General features: G+C 44.4%; 1 protein-coding gene across 2 annotated transcripts; it reads left to right on the top strand.

Annotated features, from left to right (window-relative positions):
• Nucleotides 1–1,058: 1,058 nt before the first annotated feature.
• Nucleotides 1,059–19,937, top strand: Hmces (5-hydroxymethylcytosine binding, ES cell specific). Of its 2 annotated transcripts, XM_048416548.3 has the most exons (7): nt 1,059–1,138; nt 1,842–2,046; nt 5,778–5,921; nt 9,978–10,103; nt 15,099–15,277; nt 17,128–17,320; nt 19,412–19,937. In XM_048416548.3, exons 2-7 carry the CDS (start codon nt 1,864–1,866, stop codon nt 19,646–19,648), a joined length of 1,062 nt encoding a protein of 353 aa, XP_048272505.3. In that variant the 5' UTR covers nt 1,059–1,138; nt 1,842–1,863; the 3' UTR covers nt 19,649–19,937. The 2 variants fall into 2 exon arrangements, with proteins under 2 accessions (XP_048272505.3, XP_048272506.1); XM_048416549.3 differs by lacking the exon at nt 9,978–10,103.
• The last annotated feature ends 405 nt before the right edge of the window (nt 19,938–20,342 follow it).

The following is a 20,342-nucleotide window of genomic DNA, read 5'->3' as shown; positions in this document are numbered from 1 at the left end:
CTGAGGTGGCGCAGCAGGTACGGGCACTTGCCAAGACTGACTACCCATGTGATGGAGGAGAGAACCATTTCCCAAAAGTGGTCCTCTAACCTCCTCATGCATACCTTGTATGTAGTATGTCCATACACATACATGTGTGCATGTTAGAACATAGGCCTGCCCCTTTAGGCCTAATCCCATTACCTGAAGAGATCAGGCTACACCTGAACATAGCTAAGAAGCTGTGCTGTGGCCTAGCAGTAACTCGTGATTTATGGTGGTGGCTCCTTCTAGCGCTTGGTCATGCCTGCTAAACTAAATCACGTGATGTGAAATTTTCTGTCACCCTTAAAAGGTTATAGAGTCAGATTTCTCATTTGTTTGGGGGGATTTGCTCATGGAGGTTGCTGAAGGCTGCTCCCCTTCTTCTGCCCCCACCCTCCTTCAAACTCTCTCCCAGGGACACTCTGGAGCAGCTGCTCTTGCCTGCCCCCCTTCCCTCCTCCACCCACCCTCCCCAGCCATTATGGAGGGCCTCTCCAGGCTTTAAAGGAAAGCCTTCCCTTTAAGGCTCTTTGTGCTTAGACCTTCACTATTGTATTCTTTCTGCTAATACCCTCCCCTCCCACCCCTCTCAGCCTGATCATAGCCTGGATGCCATTCCATTCTAATAAACCTCACTAAAGGTAATTGTGTGTCAGCCTCCTTTTGTGAACACACACACACACACACACACACACACACACACACGCACACACCCCATAAACCAAATGTCGAAAGGAAACCAAGTGGGACTTCCTGACCCTGGAGAGCTAGCAAGTCTCATTCTGGTGGCCATATATGTTTGAGGGTGACTGGGAAGCAGACAGGTTTCCTAGTTTCAGGTTCTGGTCTGGGAAGGAGGAAAGATAGGGTCGTCTTGAGTGCTTGTCTCAGGTGCGTGTATTTTGTTTTGCTTTATGAGGGCGCGTCAAAGGAACTTAGTGTCTTGCAAGTTCTATGGCTCAGCTCAGGATGGAGCCACAGCCCCACCTGTGGGGAGGAAGCCCTGACGGCGCCTACGTCACGGCGGGGGCGGGGCCGGGTTATCGCAGGGGCGGGGCGGGTGTCCCTTAGGAGGCCGCGGAAAGCGCTGAAGCGTGGCTTCTACCAGCTGGCGGTGAGGAGACAGGGCGAGCGGGGGACGGGCCCTCCGAGGGGACGCGGGCGAGCGGGGGACGGGCCCTCCGAGGGGACGCGGGCGAGCGGGGGACGGGCCCTCCGAGGGGACGCGGGCGAGCGGGGGACGGGCCATCCGAGGGGACGCGAGCGGGCGGAGGACCCGGTTCCCGCTCAGGAAAGTCTGGCCTTGAGGAAGAGAGGGACTCGCTGAGGGGGCGCGGGCGGGCGGAGGAGAGGAGAGGGCCTAGCTGAGGGGACGCGAGCGGGCGGAGGACCCGGTCCTACTGGAGGGAAACGGGCGGGCGCCTGCGAGGGCCTCGCCGAGCGGCTGCGGGCGGGAAGGCGGGCGCAGGGCCGCCCAGGTTCGCCGCCGAGCTCGGCAAATGTACCAGGCCCCGCCTCCGGAGCCGAGCGGGTGCGCGCGGGGCGGTAGCGCGGTCTCTGCGACGAGCAAGGGTTGCTGGCGTGAACACGGAGAGTTCTCTCCTTTTTTTGCTGAATTATTAATCCATTAAGATGAACCCCGGAGGGCACGGCTTTCTCGCCTAACACCTGAAGCTTTTCAGCTGGACTGTGGGCCCTGCCGTGACAGCCACAGGGTGACCCTGTGCTCATGGGCCCCCCGTGAAAACTGTGACGTCGGAGGATCCTGTGGGAATGGCGGTAGGACGCTGTATAAGCCTCCCGTTTTGTGACTGTAGGTCTGAGAGGCGGTGCTGCAGAATGTGCGGGCGAACGTCCTGTCACTTGCCTAGAGATGTCCTCACAAGGGCCTGTGCCTATCACGATCGTCAGGGCAGGCAGCGGCTCCCCGAGTGGAGGGACCCCGATAAATACTGCCCCTCGTACAACAAGAGTCCCCAGTCGAGCAGCCCAGTGCTTCTCTCCCGGCTGCACTTTGAGAAGGTAAGGACTGTGTCAGCTCGGTTCTGGCTGCTGGCCCCGCATTGCGATGGTCCTCCAACTCCTGCTTCCTTTGATGTCTGTCCAGCCTCCGTAGTGACCATAAAAGTAGCCTTTACCGATAGATTCAGGCCCTAATTGAATATCACCGTGGGCCTTCTAAGGAGTAAGTCTCAAACTGTTGGAATGCTTGCCCAATTCATATGAACCTCATATTTGAATACATTGAAAAAATTTTGAGACAGAATCTTACTATATGTGTAGTCTGTCTGTCTGGGAACTCAGTATATAAGCCAGGCTGGCTTCAAACCTACAGCAAACTTCTCTGTCTCCAGAATTCTGCATTACAGGTGTGTGTTACGCTACTCAGCTTGAATTCCTTTTTTTTTTTTTTTTAACGATATCGGCCTTCAAGTATTACTGTTTTATCAGCATCATCTGAGTGTCTTTAAAAAGACAGCAACAACAAAAGACCTCCCAAGTGTGGTGGCACACACCTTTAATCCCAGCACTAAGCAGACAGAGGCAGGCAGATCTCTGAGTTGGAGGCCAGCCTGGTCTACACAGTGAGTTCCAGGCCAGTCAAGGCTGCGTAGTGAAACTCTGTAAAAGGGCTCAGTGGGTGGAAGTGCTGGCAAACTTGACAGCCTGAATTGCATCCCTGAATGCTGCGTGGTAGGAGAGAACCAGCTCCTGCAAGTTGTCCTCTGAGCTCCACTCCTGCTCTGTGGCAGAGAGTGGACATGTAACACAAATAAATATATTTCATATTCTAAGAGCCTTTGGCTCAGTACTAGCACATGAAAAGTTATTTTTTTAAAAAAAATTTGAACTATTTTTTTAATGTATTCAAATGCTTTGCCTGCCTGCATGTATGTATGTGGAGCAAGTGTGTGCCTGGTGCCCTTGGAAGTCAGGGCTTCAGATCCCCTGGAACAGAAGCTACAAAAGGCCACTGTTGAGTGCTTGGAGTTGAATCCAGGTCCTCTCCAAGAGGTTAAGTGGCCTTAACTGCTGAACAGACCACGGTCCCTGTTCCAATGGATAGGTCTTGGGGAGCAGGAATGGAAAATGGAGCCCCTAGCAAACATAGCCCTCCTTTGGGTCATTTGAGTTTGCCCATGTAATGTTTGACTGCACATCTGTAATATGATTTGCTTAGATTGCTAGGGTTTCTTAGTTTGGTAAATATTTGATACTTCATTTTCCTCAAACCTATAAATTCTAAAACAGAATTAGCATTTCAGCAGTCCCAACTGCCAGTGTGTATGTATAGGTAGTAATATTTGTATTTGAAACCACTGATTTGCAAAATACTTCCTCTTTCTTTTTTCATCTGCCACAGTGCGACCAGCTGTTCTATTCCAAAGTCACAACTTGTAGAGGAAAAGATGACTAATACTGAGCAATAATACTTGCAGTATTTTGACTTCTCAGCCACTTCGTATCCGTTGCGCTAGTGTTTGGGCTGGTTTGTGCAATGATGAAAACCCTCACAAGGTGACCAGTAGAATTTGTGAGAACAAGGTTTTTCATCCAAGACGTCACGGACATTTTAAAAATTTTTATATTTATTTTGATATGAATAGGTGTTTGTCCTGAATGAATTACTATACCACATGCATACAGTGTCTGTGGAGGCCAGAAGAAGGCACTAGAATTGGAGTTAACAGACACTTGTGAGCCACCATGCAGGTGCTGGGAATAAAACTAGAATCGCAGCTGGTGGTTTTACCTACTGAACAATCTACCAGACCCAGTGCTGACGTTTTAATGGGTGGGATAGTTCTTTGTTGTAGAGAGCTGTCCAGTACATTGTAAAATGTTTAGCAGCCTCCTGGCCTCTACTCACTAGATACCTGTAACTATCTCAAGCCAGAAAAACTAAATGTCCCCAAGCATCACCTGAGGTGTCTTAAGGGTTTATACACGTGTTGAGCGTTGACTTCATTGTTTGATTAAAGCCCTTATCAGCTAGGGAAAGGGAAACCACTCAGAATAATCCCAAAATGCCAACCAGAGATCAGCCTTAGAAGCTGACCTCCTAAAAATAACAGTCTCTGACCTGCTATATTAACCTCTGTGCAAAACGAATGCTCTGGGCATTTCTGCTGTGGACCCTTTACTCATTCTGTCTGCTCTCCATTCTCTTGTCGGTATCTAGCGCCTGAATGAGACCCAGGTTAAGAATCTCTGCCCCCCCCCTCTACTCTCTCTCACAGACCACGCTTCACTGTACTTTTTTCTAATACATGAATCACATATTTAGGATCTTATATTATGACTCAACTTCATTTTTATATTAGTGTGGCGGTGGTGGCGCATGCCTTTAATTCCAGCAAGTGGGAGGCAGAGGCAGGCGGGTCTCTGTGAGTTCAAGGCCAGCCTGGTCTGCAAGAGCTAGTTCTAGGACAGGCTCCAAAGCTACAAAAAAAACACTGCCTCATAAAAACCATAAATAAATAAATAAATAAATAAATAAATAAAAGAAGTCATTATTCTCAGTACTTTGACTCTCTGTGAGTCTCTGCATTAACCATCAGCCCTTGCATTTGGAAGCTTCTCTGACCAAGGCTGAGAACAGCACTGATCTTTGGGTATAAATGTAAATATTGGTGCTGGGGAGATGGCTCAGCGATTAAGAGTAGTGGCTGCTCTTTCAGAGGTCTGGGTTCAACTCCCAGCAACCACATGGCAGCTCACAACTGTCTGTAACACCAAGATCTAACACCCTCATAGACATACAGGCAGGCAAAACACCAATGCAAATAAAAATGAATATATATTTTTTAAATAAATATTTAGCTTGACACCGTGTCCATTTATCAAAAAGAAGACTAACGGTGTCCCTCTCTGAACCTATGATCTCTTCAGACAGGGTTTGCAGTGTAGCCCAAGTTAGCTTGAAATTTACAGTGCCTCTGTATTAGTTTCCCAGGTATTAATTACAGGTGTTTTTCTACCTGCCACACTTGGTCGACCTTTTCCTTTCTGTCTGTCTGTCTGTCTATCTACCTATCTATCTATCTACTGAGATAGGGTTTTATTTGTAGACCAGGCTGGCCTTAAACTCACAGAGATCTGCCTGCCTCTGCTTCCCAGGTACCAGGACTAAAAACCTGTACTACCATGTCCAGCTAACTTTTTCCTTTCTTAATAACCTTGTATTGTTTGTATTTCATTAACTTACAGTAATGTATATAATGATTAAGGTATCCTGCTGTATCTGAGCCTGTATTTGTATTTTTATATAAATACAATATATAATATGAATATGTAATATCAAAATAATTGTTTTATTTATATAAAATATATAATATAAAGAAAAATTTATGTAAAAATACAATATATAATATAAAAATAATTGCATTTTTTATCTTGTCAGCCTTTTTAAAAAATCTGTGTGTTTATGCGTCTGTTTGAGTGTATGCCAACGGAAAGAGGGCCTCAGATTCCCCACAGATGGGGTTACATGTAGTTGGATCTGCCAGACATGGGTGCTGAAAACTTAATTCAAGACCTCCAGAAAAGCAGCAAGTGCTCCTAACCACGGGGTCATTTCTAGCACTTGAATCAGGATTTCTATATGTAGTCCAGACTTGCCTAGAACTTGCTGTGTAGCCCAAGATGGCCTTAAATTAGTGGTAATCCTCTTTCCTCAACCTTTTGAATGCTGGGATTGCAAGTTTACACCACGAATCAGGTGCTGAATCTGAACCTTTTTTCTCTGATAGGGTGCAGACTCATCAGAACAGGTAATTATTCCCATGCGATGGGGCCTGGTTCCATCTTGGTTCAAAGAAAGTGATCCTTCCAAGCTACAATTCAACACTACCAACTGTCGTAGTGATACCATCCTGGAAAAGCAGTCATTCAAGGTAGGTAGCTCATCTAGGGAAAAGGCACTTCTCTCTAACTCTGTTTCATATTTCATATACCTGATAAATGAGGTTTCAAAGGGTATTCCCAACTGTTAATGTCGAGTCCTGTTCAATTTATTGCTGTGTTCCAGACCAACAATGCCCAAACTTACTGGTTATGGGATTTGAAGGAAAGTGGTGCCTATGGGCTTATAATACTTGGTTCTAGGTGGTAAAACTGATTGAAAAGGATTAGGGGGTATGGCCTTGTTGGAGGAGGTGTGTCAGTGTGGGATGAGCTTTGAGGTTTCAAATGCCTATGACATTCCCAGTTGTCTCTCTTACTTTTTCTGTCTGGTGATTGTGTCAAGATATAATAAGCTCTCAGCTACTGCTCCAGCACCCTGCCTGTTGCCATGTTTCCCACCGTGATGTTCATAGACTCACCCTCTGAAACTGTAAGCCTCCAATAAAACCCTTTCTTCAAGTTGTTTTAGCCATGATGTCTTACCACAGCAATTGAAAAATAACTAAGACACTTAAAAAAAATAGGTTTCCTTGGTCATGGTGTTTTATCACAGCAGTAGAAATGTTTAAAACATAAACAATTGGCCCAGTGTGGTAGTTATGGTACTTTAATTCCAAACTTGGGAGGTTGAGGCCAACAGATTTCTGTGAGTTCAAGGCCAGCCTGGTCCACATAGTTCCAGACCAAGCAGAGGTATATAATGAGACCTTAATCCCAAAATGGGGATGAAAGTAACAGATATAAGGTTCCCTGGGTAAAGTACCTACCACCAAACAAAGCTAATCACTTTCAACCCCGAGAACATAATGGTAGAAGGACAGCACCAGTTCCCACAAGTTGTCTTCTGACTTCCACATGCCCACCGTGGCATGATCAGCCCCTTCTCACCAAAAGTTAAATAAAGTAATACAATTTTAAAGACAAACAATTATCGCTTATATACTATGGACTAATTGTGCTCAGGGAGGTGGGTTTTGTTTGTTTATTTTGTTTTTTAAAAGGATTTCTCTGTGTAGCTCTGGCTTTTCTGAAAGTTGCTTTGTAGACCAGGCTGACTTCAAGCTCACAGAGATTCACTTTCCTCTGCCTCCAGGGTACTGGGATTAAAGGTGTGCGCCACCCTACTCGGCCTCAGGGAGGTGGTTTTTACTGGGAATGTCTGGTGTACTTACCAGGCTGGGGATAGATAACAATGGTAGTTGTGCTGGTTACTTTTTTTGTCAAGTTGATATAAGCTGGGTCAGCTGGGAAAAAGGAAACTTGATTGAGAAAATACCATCAAATTAACCTGAGGGCATGTCTGTGGGGCATTTTCTTGATCAATGATTGGTATGAAAGGACCCAGCTCACTGTTGTCCATTCTACTCTTAGACAGGTGGTCCTAGGTTATATGGAAAAATAAGTAAATAAATAAAACAGATTGAGCCATGTGAAGCAGACCAGTAAACAACATTCCTCCATGGCCTCTGCTTTGATTATTCTTATTGTTGATTTTGAGATAGGATCTCTCTGTGTAGCCTTGGCTGTCCTGGAACTCACTATATACACCAGGTCTCAAACTCACAGAGATCTGCCTGCCTCTGTGTCTGCCTCGCAAGTGCTGGAATTAAAATCATGTACCACGGCACTGGTATCATGTACTTCAGTTCTTTCCTTGAGTCCTGCTCTTGACTTCCTCCCTTCATGATAAATTATAAACAGATAAAACCTTTCCTCCCCAAGTTGCTCTTGATCGTAGTGTTTTGCAGTATCAATAGAAAGCAAAGTAATACAGATACATGGTTTCTTCACTCATGGCTGATACCATGGCTAGTATGGCTGGGACAGCTAGAAGTCTTTCTGCGTTCCTAGCATGAGTGTATCTTAGCCAAGCGTCTGATGCGGTACCTCATTTACTGCAATGCTCACGATTCAAGAAGGCATAACAGAAACTACAAAAACTTTGTGACCTGGTCTTGCCAGTCGTATAGCAGTGCTTCAGAGCCGCCTCATTCAGTCTGGGAAAGGATGCGATATACGTGGATACTAGAAAGCATGGTCCAGTTGGAGCAAACCATAACTGGGGAAGTGGCAGTTATGGCAGTTATTTACCCCTGAAAGGGAACCCAGGACAGACAAAAGTACAACTTGGTGAACCAGTGAGTTCTTATTGGGGTTACTAAGAGGAGTATAGGTATAGGGTCAATTGCAGGAGCAGGGATGACTCAAAAAGCAGCTTCATCACTGTAAACCACCCAGCTCTTACAAGCTGCCATTCTGGATCTCTCTGCAGTGGGCTGGTCCGTCACCTTCTCCAGGAGAACTGTTGCTTTCTCTTACAAAGCTGGGGAGAGAGGCCTTCTAGAATCTTGCAAGTTTCTACTCCCTTAGAGGTGGTGTTTAGTTTGCCCCTGGAGTCTCCTCTTCGCTCCTGAAGGAAACCGCTCTACAACACTATCTGCCATGTGTACCTGTTGTACCTGTTCAGGGGGAAAGTGTTTTTTGCCTTTATATATGTTATTTAATCTTTTTAACATTTGTTCAGTTGAGTGGTAACTTGATTGAAGGCTCATATTTTTATATGGTGTGGCAGCCAGGCTCTGAAGCCATGGGTGGTCACGTAGATGTGTAGACAGGCTGTCACTGTCTCAACAATAGCCAGAATGTGTTACCCCTTTTGTTAAAAGTGTAGATCGCCTGGGGAGAGGTGTTTGTCGATGACTTAGTTGCAGGTGCTGTCCCTAGCCGAGTGTTCCCCGAAAAGAGAATATTAATGAGGTATCCACCTCAGTTTGGGGAGGGGGTGATTAAGAGATGTTTCAGATAATAAACGCGGGTAGATCTTCAGGATGGAGAGAAGTCTGAGATGCCCTTCAGTGATGATGGTGTAAGCTGTGTCTGATTATTCCTTGCGCCTCCGTACCAGTCCAGTTAGGGAAAATAGTTTTCTATGTTGGGACCCACGGGCCCTGACACTTGATACGTAAGACAAATGATTCGGGGGGCTATTTAATGGCTCAGTAGGTAAAGGCATTTTCCACCAGCATAAGAACCAAAGTTTGATCCCTGGAGCCCACATGGGAGGAGGAGAGATCTGACTCCCACAAATTGTCCTTTTACTTGCAAACATGTTTTTCTGCCAGCACAGTGGCAATACTTGAATCTTCTGCTATTTTAGCCAGTAACTGTTGCTACCAAATGTAGTTTTTAGCTAAATCTCTGTCATTCCATTTGCTAGTAAAGACTCAGGAGTAGTCAGGGGCTAGGGTGAAACTTGCTAGCTCAGAGATATTGAAGAGCAACTAACTGACCTTCTGTCTTCAGAAAGAGAGCCTCTTCCATTGCTCCAAACCAAAAAGTACTGCCACACTCAAAGTCCCTTCCTTCTACTTCCGGTGCGTCTCTTTGTTATCTGTTTTCCAGGCTCCTGGCTCTCCATTATTACTTTCTGCCAACTAGTTGCTGGCTCCTGACTCAAAGTTGATTTTATTTAATTAATGAAAACACAAACTCACGATTCACAGTGTGATCATATATTCCACAACACAAACATGTACCGTGACACATAGAAATAAATAAATGTACTTTTTTTTTTAAAAAAATGGATGTCTAAGGCCAGGTGTAGTGGTACAGTACAAGCCTTTAGTCCCAGAACTTGGGAGGCAGAGACAGGCACATCTCTGTGAATTCAAGGCCAGCCTGGACTACATAGTGAGTTCCAGGACATCTAGAGCTACATAGTGAGATCCTGTCCTTTCAAAAAAAAAAAAAAGTCTTAAAATTTGAGGGGCAGATAAATTTAAGTCTTCTGGGTATGTAGCTCAGTGGTAGTGTACTTGGCTGAGTTCAGTCCCTACCAAACACTTTAAAAAAGATAAAGGATAACTCCTCTAGGGTCACACATGAGACCTGAGTGTTTTGGTTTATGTGTGTACACACACACACTGGATGTGGTTCTGACTTTGTACAAGCTGGGCAAGCCCTCTACTACTGAAGTGCAGCGCTGAACCCGAAAGGCCTTGTGGTGGAATCCTGTCACTGACCACATCCTGGTTATCCTCTCGCAGGTTCCTCTCGGAAAAGGACGGCGCTGTGTTGTTTTAGCTGATGGATTCTACGAGTGGCAGCGGTGTCAGGGAACAAACCAGAGGCAGCCATATTTCATCTACTTTCCTCAGATCAAGACAGAGAAGGTATCAAAAGTTGGGGAAGTTGAACAGCATGTTTGGGGAAGATAAACAGACTGACTCAAGGTCATGTACAGTATAGCAGTGTTTGTATAAACAATAGGGCACATATATGATAGTGACCCTACTCATTGCTATGTAATCTAGGGTGTGTTAAGTACAGTTCACTGTTAGCACAACAGAATTCTTATTGCCACATTTCTCAGAACTGGCTCAGGTTACTACATGTATGTAATTTATTTTTGAGATGATAATATAATTACACTTCTCCCTTTCCTCCATCCAAACTCTCCCATATACCCCCTCCATGTTTCATGACCACTTTTTCATTTTTATTGCATGCATATATGTATATGTGTACATACATACACGCATACACACACACACATTCCTAAGTACAATCTGCTCAGTCCTTATGTTATTTAATATGTGTTTTCAGTGCTGATCGCCTGGCACTAGACCACCAGTTGCTGTGCTCCTCCCTGGGAATGATTATTTCTCCGTTCCCAGCATTCCTCAGTTGCTGTTTTGTGTGCGGTTGAGGCCTTGTTGACTTTTTCTCCATCTACTTTGTCATGTCCATTGGTGTCCTTGTTCAGCTCACATTTGAGCAGTCATGTTGCTGGTTGCTGAGACTTCATGGGTTTAGCTTCAGACATCTTTAGGATATACAGTCTCATAGCCTACTCCCAGTTCTCTGGCTCTTATAATCTTCTCACCCTGTCTTCTGCAGTGTTCTCTGAGCCTCAGGTGCAGCAGTGTTTTATAGATGTACACATTGAGACTGGGCTCCACAGCTCTTCATTTTGATTGGCTGTGGTTTGCTGTAATGGTCTCTGTTGCAAAAAGAAGTTTCCCCGATGAGGGGGTGAAGACTACACTTATCTGTGGGTATGAGGACAAATGCTTAGATTGTTGTTAGGGATTATGCTGGTTTAGTAAGGTAGTAGTTGTAGATTGTCCTCTGGTATTCATGACTTTACTGGTACTTAGTTAACTAGGCTCACAGTACCAGGCATGATTTTCCTCTTGTTGAATGGATCTTAAGTCTATTAAAGAGCTGTTGGTTACCACCAAGGTCTGTGTCACTACTGTATCCTTAGGGTTACTTACCATGAGAATCATTATGTGGTTCATAAGCATTATAGCTATGTAGATTATTGATTGCCTCCCTCCTTTGGAAGCTTGCATAGTGCCTTTTTGTCCCTTAAAAACTAGCCCTAAAGGAATAGGCATTGAATCAGTTCCAGCTCAGGAATCTCTGGGCTTTGTTTCTGAATTGTATGGTGTGTTCAGCAATAGGTATTTACTTTCCACCTCTAAGTCTCATTTTGTGTCTCTGTCCAGATTGGAATTTGTTATGAAGACCAGGCTAGCCGCAAACTCAGGCATCTACCCAATTCTACCTCTTAAGTGCTGGAGTTAAAGGCATGTACCAGCCAGGCATAGTGGTGAATGTCTTTGGTCCCTGTATTTGGGAAGCAGAGGAGGGCAAATCTCTGGACTGGAGGCCAGCCTGTCCTACAGATAAGTTCCAAAACAGCCAAGGCTACACATAGAAACCCTGTCTTGAAAAAAAAACAAAATAAGTTGTGTATCATCATGCCAGGCGAATTGCTTTATAGTAAAATGCTAAGCTTCCACATTTTGGTTAGAATACTCTGCTATGAACAATCCCATGTACTTAGTACAATTGCTAAGTCACATGGTAATTCTGTATGTAACATTTCCCTCATTGAACTTTTGTTGTAAGACACATAAAAGAAATGGCTCACATCCTAACATTAGAAAGTTGGAAATAAGCCAGCCATGCCAGCATTATGTTTTCTTTTTAGTTAGATTTAATAGTTTGTACCTGCTAAAATTCTGTTTCTCTAGGAAAACTCTAGGAGGCAAAAAAGAGCTGAAAGTGAGGATGGGCAAAGGGTTGTTGAGTTCTAAGATGATGTGTATTGTTTTGTTTACTTTTTTGAGACAGGCTTTCTCTCTCTACCTTTGGTTGTCATGGAACTTGTTATATAGACCAGGCTGGCCATAAACTTGCAGAAATCCAACTACCTCTGCCTCTGCCTCTGGAATGCTGGGATTAAAGGCACACACCACCATGCCCAAGCAAGTATGGTATGTGTTGCAGGCCAAAGTTGAAGATTGATTTTTTTTTTAAAGGAGAGGAGTAGGTAGGCAAGAAAAACAAATTAGGATGCTCAAACACTGATTGATCTAGCTTTGTTTGTCTGTTTGCTATAAATAAAAATCTAACTATTTTCTTCAGGCATTTTAAAACCAAATTGAACTGAATACTTTCACTTTTTTCCTTACAATTATTTTCTTTCTGCCACCAGCCTTATTATTTTTCTTCTTTATTTATTTGGGTTTTTCAGCTAAGCCTCTTTCTTTACCCAGTGACTCTTGATAAGCTTGAATTTTTCTTCATAGGTATATAGTACTGCAGTCTTCTGTGTGTTCGCATTCCTGAGGGTTCTTCCGTGGTAGCAAAGAAGCTTTAAAAAGTGGAGCCATTTTCAGCTCTTTCGATATCCAGTCAGTTCATTAGCCATGTTATCCCTCTTCCAAGGAAAATGAAGAAAGCCTCGATCCACTCAATAAGCCTCCACTGCTGGAGATCTGAGATACCATTTGACTGCTACCCTTCACAGACAGGTCCATCTCCCCAAAAGACCCCCAGGCTGCTTTCTCATCTCTTAAGGGGCCACTAATGCCAGGATTGGTCCTAGACCTCACTACTAGCTCATATTTGTACACCAAGCCAGTATGCTTGTCCTACTATTGTGTTATTTCAGGGATGAGGTTGAAGCTTGCATGTAATTCAGCACTTCTAGGACCCCTTCCCTTTTTTCTCCCCCTACTTTCTCCTATTCACCACCACTACCACCTTCCCTCCTGTTTTTTTTCCTTTTCAGAGGGATGGGGGAGGAAAAAGAGAAGAGAACATGAAGGAATGTGGTGATGTACTGTGGTAAGGAGGGCGGGCTGCGTCCCATCCCACTCAGCTAGCTTAACCCCCAAAATAACCATGCAGAAATTGTATTAATTAAAACACTGCCTGGCCCATTATCTCCAGCCCTTTATTGGCTAACTCTCACATATTAATTTAACCCATCTCCATTAATGTGTATCACCACCTGACTGTGGCTTACCACCATGAGTCTAACCAGTGTCCATCTTGGGCAGGAGAAGCATGGTGTCTGCCACACTTCCCGTCTTCCCAGCATTCTGTTCTGTCTACTCTGCCCACCTAAGGGCTGCCCTATCAAAAGGCCAAGGCAGTTTTCTTTATTCAACCAATGAAAGCAACACATCGAAGACCCTCCTACACCAGTGTATACTCATGGAAGGTACCTGTACAATTGCAAGGACTCAAATTCAGCATCAAATTCAGACTAGGGCATTATGACAGGCTTTCCAGAGGAAGGAATACATAGACTTTCCACTTAGCTTGTCTTTCTTTCTCAAATAATCTGACAAGAAGTCTTTTATGTTTAGAACTTATCCCTTGACTATAGTTATTGAGATAATTGGGTTAAAATATTTGCTAATTGTCTTTTATTTATCTCATTAACTTCATAACTTTTCTGTTTCTTACCTACTGTTTTTTTATGTGTTTGTGTGTGTGTGTGTGTGTGTCTGTTCAGAAGTGCACACACTGTTACTTGCAGTTAGTTGCACATGACCATGTGTGCTTGTGCAGAGAGAGGCTGGAGTTTGATGTTGCATGTCTTCCTCAGTTGTTCTTCAGCCTTGTTGTTTTGAGACAGGGTCTCTCATTGAACTGGAAACTCACTCATTTGCGCGGACCAGTGGCTGGCTAGCAAGCTCCCAAGTGATGATGTTCACATGTCACCATGTCCAACATTAATGTGGGTGCTGGGGGTGAGCACACGGGTCTTCATGCTTCTGTGGGAAGCACTTTACTGACTGAGCCATCTCTTAGCTGCTTTTTAATTGAGCATTTTTTTGTCTTACTTTTCTGGGGTTTTGTTTTGTTTTGTTTTTGAGACAGCGTTTCTCTGTCATGTAGCTCTAGCTGTCCTAGAATTCCTGTGTAGATCAGGTTGACCTCATATTTACAGAAACCTGCCTACCTCTGCCTCCTGAGTGTTGGGATTAAAGGAATGTGCCACTAATCCAAGCTTGAAGTCTGGTATTACTTGTCTGAAAAAGCACTTATCTATGTATTATATATGTGAGATTATCTGATATTATTCCACAGTTCTTGAACAATATCTTCTGAATTTTCTGTGTTTCAGTTTGGGTAATGTTTGTTGGTTTCAAGAGCCTTTAGTGGTTTAACTAAGCCATCTGGGAAATGGAATCGTGCCTTGAGTCTGGTTCTGACAATTTTTCTTGGCAATAGATTCTTTCTTTTAGCTTTTGCTTTGTTTTGTTTTGTTTTTTTGAGACAGGGTTTCTCTGTGTAGCTTTGGACCCTATCCTGGTACTTGCTCCGTAGCTCAGGCTGGCCTCAAACTCACAGAGATCCGCCTGCCTTTGCCTCCTGAGTGCTGGGATTAAAGGCCTGCACCACCACTGCCCAGCTCTTCTAGCTTTTTTTATGTTTCTTCCAATTTTTGCTTGTTGTTAGCCACAGTCAGAGACCAAAATAAATAATAGTTATTCCTGGGAATTCTTCTATGATGGTTTTAAATATGAGATCAAGTCACTATCATAGGGATAGACCTGGGTTGTATTTTGCTGTTTTCATTATCTTTATTCCTCACAGGCTTGCATTATTTCATTGTGCTTTAGGTAAGCAGTCACACCAGAGGGTTGTTCCAATAGCCAAGCTTTCCCTGGCTATAGGCCTTTCCTGAGCTAGATTTATTTTTTTTTTGAAAGTTTGAAACCAAGTGAAGGTATTAAATTCTGAAAGTGTTAAGAAGCCGAAATCTGGAGCTTCAGTAGACATTTGCTGTGAAGCCTGTTGGTGTTAATGATAGTGGGTCAAATAGGTTCAATAATGGGCTGAACTGCTGTTTCCAGTCAGCTGGGAATGATGCTTCAGACAGCCCCGACAGCAAGGAAAAGGTCTGGGACAATTGGAGGCTGCTGACCATGGCAGGGATCTTTGACTGCTGGGAACCCCCAGAGGGAGAGCGCCTATATTCCTACAGCATCATCACAGTGGATTCCTGCAAAGGCTTGAGTGACATCCACAGCAGGCAAGTCACTACCTTTTTCTGGGGAGAGAATTTACTATGCTTTTAGTGAGTAGGAAGTTAACTTGTACAAATTATAATCCGTTTTCCCAAAATATGATATATAGTTCTAAGACATGCTTGCAAAATTACATAGTAAAAACCTCATGAAAGGGCTGGAGAGATGGCTCAGAGGATAAGAGCACTACTGCTCTTCCAGAGGTCCTGAGTTCAATTCCCAGCAACCACATGGTGGCTCACAACCATCTGTAATGAGATCTGGGGCCCTCTTCTGGCCTGCAGAGATACATTCTGGCAGAACACTGCACGCATAATAAATAAATAAATTTAAAACAAACAAACAAAAAAACCCACATGAAATCATTTGGATTTCTGAGATTTTAAAATCTTAGAAAATTTTAGGGGCTGATGGTATAGCTCGTAGTTGAATATGTACTTAATATGACTTACTAGACCAGTGGTGTATCACTGAGATTTACTCACAATTCACTGATTTTTAAAATACACATTGAAGGACTGGAGAGATGGTTCAGTGGGTCCTCTTCCAAAGGATCTAGCTCGCAATTGTTTGTAGCTGCAGTTCCTGGGGATCTACTGACTCTGGCCTCTACAGATACTTGCAGCCACATGTACATTCCTACATGTAGATACACACACACATCTCTATGTAATTACAAATGATAAAAGTAAATCTTAAAATCATAAAGCATTTATCTGTTAATATAAATATTTATACCTTTATCTCCTAAAATTAGCTGTGTCAAACAACTAATAAAATATGAGTGTGGGCTATAAAACTGGAAGCTAGCCGGGCTGTGGTGGCACACATTTAATCCTAGCACTCAGAAGTCAGAGGCAACTGAATCTCTGTGAGTTCGAGGCCAGCCGAGTCTACAAAGCAATCAACAGCCAGAGCTACACAGAGAAACCCTCTCTCAAGAAACAAAGCAAACGAAAAGCAATAATTAAAAAAAAAAGTTGTCCGTTATTTCTAACTAAGATGTAATATGCCCATGTGGTATGAATGCGTCCAGATTTCTGAGACTTTGAGGATCTTTTGTTCTCTGATTTTTTTGAGGCCGAGTCTCACTCTGTATTCAAGTTTGACTGGGAACTCACTGTGTGAATCCAGGTTGGCCTGAAACTCTTGTTGCTCTTCCTGTTCATTCTCTTCATTCTCCTGAGTGCTGAGATTATGTACATGGGCCATCCTGACTGGTTTTTTTTTTCTTTAAAGAAATGTGTCTTAAAGCCTGTTTTAAATCCTAGCACAGAGGCAGGTGGATCTCTGAGTTCAAAGACAGCCAGGGCTACACAGAGAAACCCTGTCTTGGAAAACCAAAAAGAAAAAAAGAAATGTGTCTCCCCTGGTGGCAACACTGAGCTTGTAATCCCAACACTCGGAGAGTGAAAGGAGAGGCAAGACAATCATGAGTTTGAGGCCAGACTGGGCTTCAGAGAGAATTTGTCTCAAAAACAAAACAAAGATGGGTGTTGCTGTGTTGCCCAGTCTAGCTTGAACTCCTGGGCTCAAATGACCCCCCCATCTCAGCATCCTGTGTAGCTGTGACTACAGGCTCACTTCAGTGCCTGCCCGGCCCTTTCTTGGTGAAGGGCTTTCACAGTTGATGTCTGGAGAGGTCCAGGGCACCAACTTTCTATGTGGTACATTGCATGCTCTAGAGTCAGTCTATTCACTGCTTGTGCCATGAAGTTTCATAACTGAATGTTGACTCTAGTGCAGGTGAGGTAAGAGTAAGGACCAGGAACCCCTGTGATGCCTCAGCTATCAACTGACTCAGCTTCTTTCCTTTCCCTACCCGCATCAACCTCTCCATCTGATCCCTGACCAGGATGCCTGCCATACTAGATGGAGAAGAGGCAGTCTCCAAATGGCTTGACTTTGGTGAGGTCACCACTCAGGAAGCTCTGAAGTTAATCCATCCCATAGACAATATCACCTTCCATCCAGTTTCTCAAGTGGTGAACAACTCCCGAAACAACACTCCTGAATGTCTGGCTCCTGCTGACTTGGTGACTAAGAAGGTAGGGATTATGACTAGTCCTCTGAGATTCCTGATGTTCAGAGTATGCCCTTGTCTTGCCTTTAATGTTTATTTGAGTTTATGTGATTTGAATTTTAGACACACCTGGAACTGGGCTATGTAGACCAGGTTGGCCTCAAACTCACAGAGATCCATCTGCCTCAGCCTCCTATTGCTGGTATTAAAGGTATGCACTACCATGCCTAGATTTTTTTTCCTATTTTTTTAAAGATTTATTTAATTTTTATTTATATATACATGTGTTTGTTGACTGAGTTTTCTGTACTGCCTGGTCCAACAGCTGTTCAATCACAAATAAACAGATCTATATTAATTGTAAACTGGTTGACCTAGTAGCTCAGACTTTTTATTAACTAATTCTTACATCTTACATCAACTCATTATTCTTGTCTATGTTAGCCACGTGGCTTGGTACCTTTTTTGGAGAGGCATTCTCATCTTGCTTTCTCTGTGTCTGGGTGATGACTGCAACAGCCGTTCAGTCCCAAATACAGACACAGAGGTCTACATTAATTATAAACTGGTTGGCCTAGTACCTCAGGCTTCTTATTAATTAATTCTTACATCTTACATTAACCCATTATTCTTGTCTGTGTTAACCACGTGGCTTGGTACCTTTTTCAGTGAGGCAGTCACATCTTGCTTGCTCTGTGTCTGGCTTCTTCTCTGTCTGAGTGACAACTGTAGACCGAAACTTCCCTCTTCCCAGAATCTCATTACCCTGCCTCTACTTCCTGCCTGGCTACTGGCCAATCAGCGTTTATTTAAAATAAAGTGACAGAGTACAGACCATTGCCCCACAGCATGTGTTTGTTTGTGGGTGGGTTTGTACACATGAGTACAGTGGCTGCGGAGTCCAGAAAAGGTCATCTGATCTCTCGGAGCTGGAGTTGCAGGCAGTTGTGAGCTGCCCAATATGGTTGCTTGGAAATGAACCTGGGTCCTCCTCAGAGCAACAAAGTGCTCTTAACTGCTGAGCCATCTAGCACCCACAGAATGATTTTGTTTTGAGACAAGGTCTCTCTGCGTAGCTCAGGCTAGCCAAGAACATGGCATGCAAACCAGGCTAGCCTCAAACCACGAAAATTCTCCTGCCTCTGCCTCCCAAGTGCTAAGATTAAAGGCATGTGCCAACACGCTTGGCCAGAATTTTAATTTAACTTAAACTATTCAGAGCTCTCATACTCTTTGGAAGATAAACAGCAGGGATGTTCAGATCCTATTGTAATTTAGCCCTGTCTTAGGCTTTCTATTGCTGTTAAGGGACACCATGACCATGGCAACTCTTTTTTTTTTTCTTTTTTTTTTTTTCCCAAGACAAGGTTTCTCTGTAGCTTTGGAGCCTGTCCTGGAGCTAGCTCTTGTAGACCAGGCTGGCCTCAAACTTAGAGATCCGCCTACCTCTGCCTCCCAAGTGCTGGGATTAAAGGTATGTGCCACCATACCTGGCTGACACAGGATCTCTTAGTGAACTAAGAGCTAGTTTGGCAGTTAAGACGCCTGAGGGACACTCCTACCCACGCTGAGAATTATAGCTTTGCCTGCCTTTTATGTGGGTTCTGGGATCTGTGAACCAGGCTGACCTTGAATTCAGAGGTTCATTTCCCTTTCCTCCCAAATACTAGTTACAGAACTGTCTATGTTGGTCTATACTCTGTGCTGTTTGCTCACAGAGAACCTCTCATTTCAGGGCTGGATGTGGCACACAGGCAGCAGAGAAAGTAGTGACAGTCAAGACATACTGGGCAGGGGAAAACTATTGAGCCTGATTGTGGTGGCAGCCTCACTTCTAACATCCCAACACCAGCCATTGAGTCACTGAATTTCCCAGAAGGCGCTTCATTCCCTGCATGTTTGGGAGACTCTGGCTTCACCCAGACTCTTGTCCTCTGATTTTTAAGTACTTCTCCCCTACTCTGGAAGCACTCTCGGCCCCCTTTTCCTTGCACCCTTAGTAACACTATGCTAGTGTAGGTTGGTGATTGGGGTGCATGCTTTTTCCTATCTCTGCATTTTGGTCTTTTCCTCTGAAGCTCAAACCTGTATGTTAAGAGATTTCTCTCTCCCGTAGGAGCCCAAGACAAGTGGCAGCAGTCAAAGAATGATGCAGTGGCTGGCCACAAAGTCACCCAAAAAAGAAGCCCCTGGATCACCCAAAAAGGATGAGTCAGGTGTACCCCAGTGGTCCAGCCAGTTTCTACAGAAGAGCCCATTGCCTGCTAAAAGAGGTGCCACCAGCAGCCTCCTGGAGCGGTGGCTGAAGCAGGAGAAGGAGGACGAGCCCATGGCCAAGCGGCCTCACAGCTAGGCTACAGTAAATTACTGTCATCACCAGTTGATGGAATTGTGTCCAATTACTTGGGAAAGTGGTAACACCATGTCAGTTTTGGGCCTAGGAGGACCATGGCTACTGTGCCTGAGAAGAAGGAGGCTGGCGGCCATGGCCAGCCCTGTGGGCCCTCTACCCATCCTGGCTCAGCTGGTAGACTTGCCTCCTGCTGGGAGCTTTACTTCTGCTCTGGTGGTCCTGGAAGGAGGCTCTTCTCTATCTCTGGGTTCTCTTTGTACTTTGTTGTAAATAAATTATGTTTGATAAACCTTGGCTGGCAAGAGTTCTGCTCTTAACACAGTTTCCCCTGGTATTCTTTTTTTTTTTTTTAAGAAAAGGGGTTTTACCACAAAGGGGTGGGTCACTGGGACCCTCTTGAGGGAAAAATCCATCAAAGAGTCACTTTAGTAGCATGGCAGCCCCTTGTTGATGTTTTCACTGTTAATATTTGAAAGTCCTCAGTGTGTAGTTAAAATCCAGCCTGAAGTGGCTGTCGCACTCAACTGAGTGATTTGGGGACAGTTGGGTTCAGAGGTCTTCAGGGCCCTGCCTTTAGCACAGAGGGAAGGATCTGGTGAGAGCCTGGACCTGTGCAGGTTCCCAGCCTTCAGCATTGTGCAGGAGTCAGGGCAGCAGGTGAGTCTGCACTAGGCAGCTGGAGGAATGCTGGAGA

Source organism: Myodes glareolus, chromosome 6 (genome assembly GCF_982192425.1).
Source record: "Myodes glareolus chromosome 6, mMyoGla1.1, whole genome shotgun sequence".
NCBI classification, from domain to species: Eukaryota; Metazoa; Chordata; class Mammalia; order Rodentia; family Cricetidae; genus Myodes; species Myodes glareolus.
The sequence above is the reverse complement of the archived record's forward strand: the minus strand, read 5'-3'. Positions and strand labels throughout refer to the sequence as shown.

What these genes read in the sequence shown, in the direction of transcription:
- Hmces (XM_048416548.3), top strand. Translation starts at nt 1,864, where the DNA reads ATGTGCGGGCGAACGTCCTGTCACTTGCCTAGAGATGTCCTCACAAGG. An exon ending in CTCAGATCAAGACAGAGAAG is followed by an intron (nt 10,104 to 15,098) that starts GTATCAAAAGTT and finishes TGCTGTTTCCAG; the next exon opens with TCAGCTGGGAATGATGCTTC. An exon ending in TTGAGTGACATCCACAGCAG is followed by an intron (nt 15,278 to 17,127) that starts GCAAGTCACTAC and finishes ATCCCTGACCAG; the next exon opens with GATGCCTGCCATACTAGATG.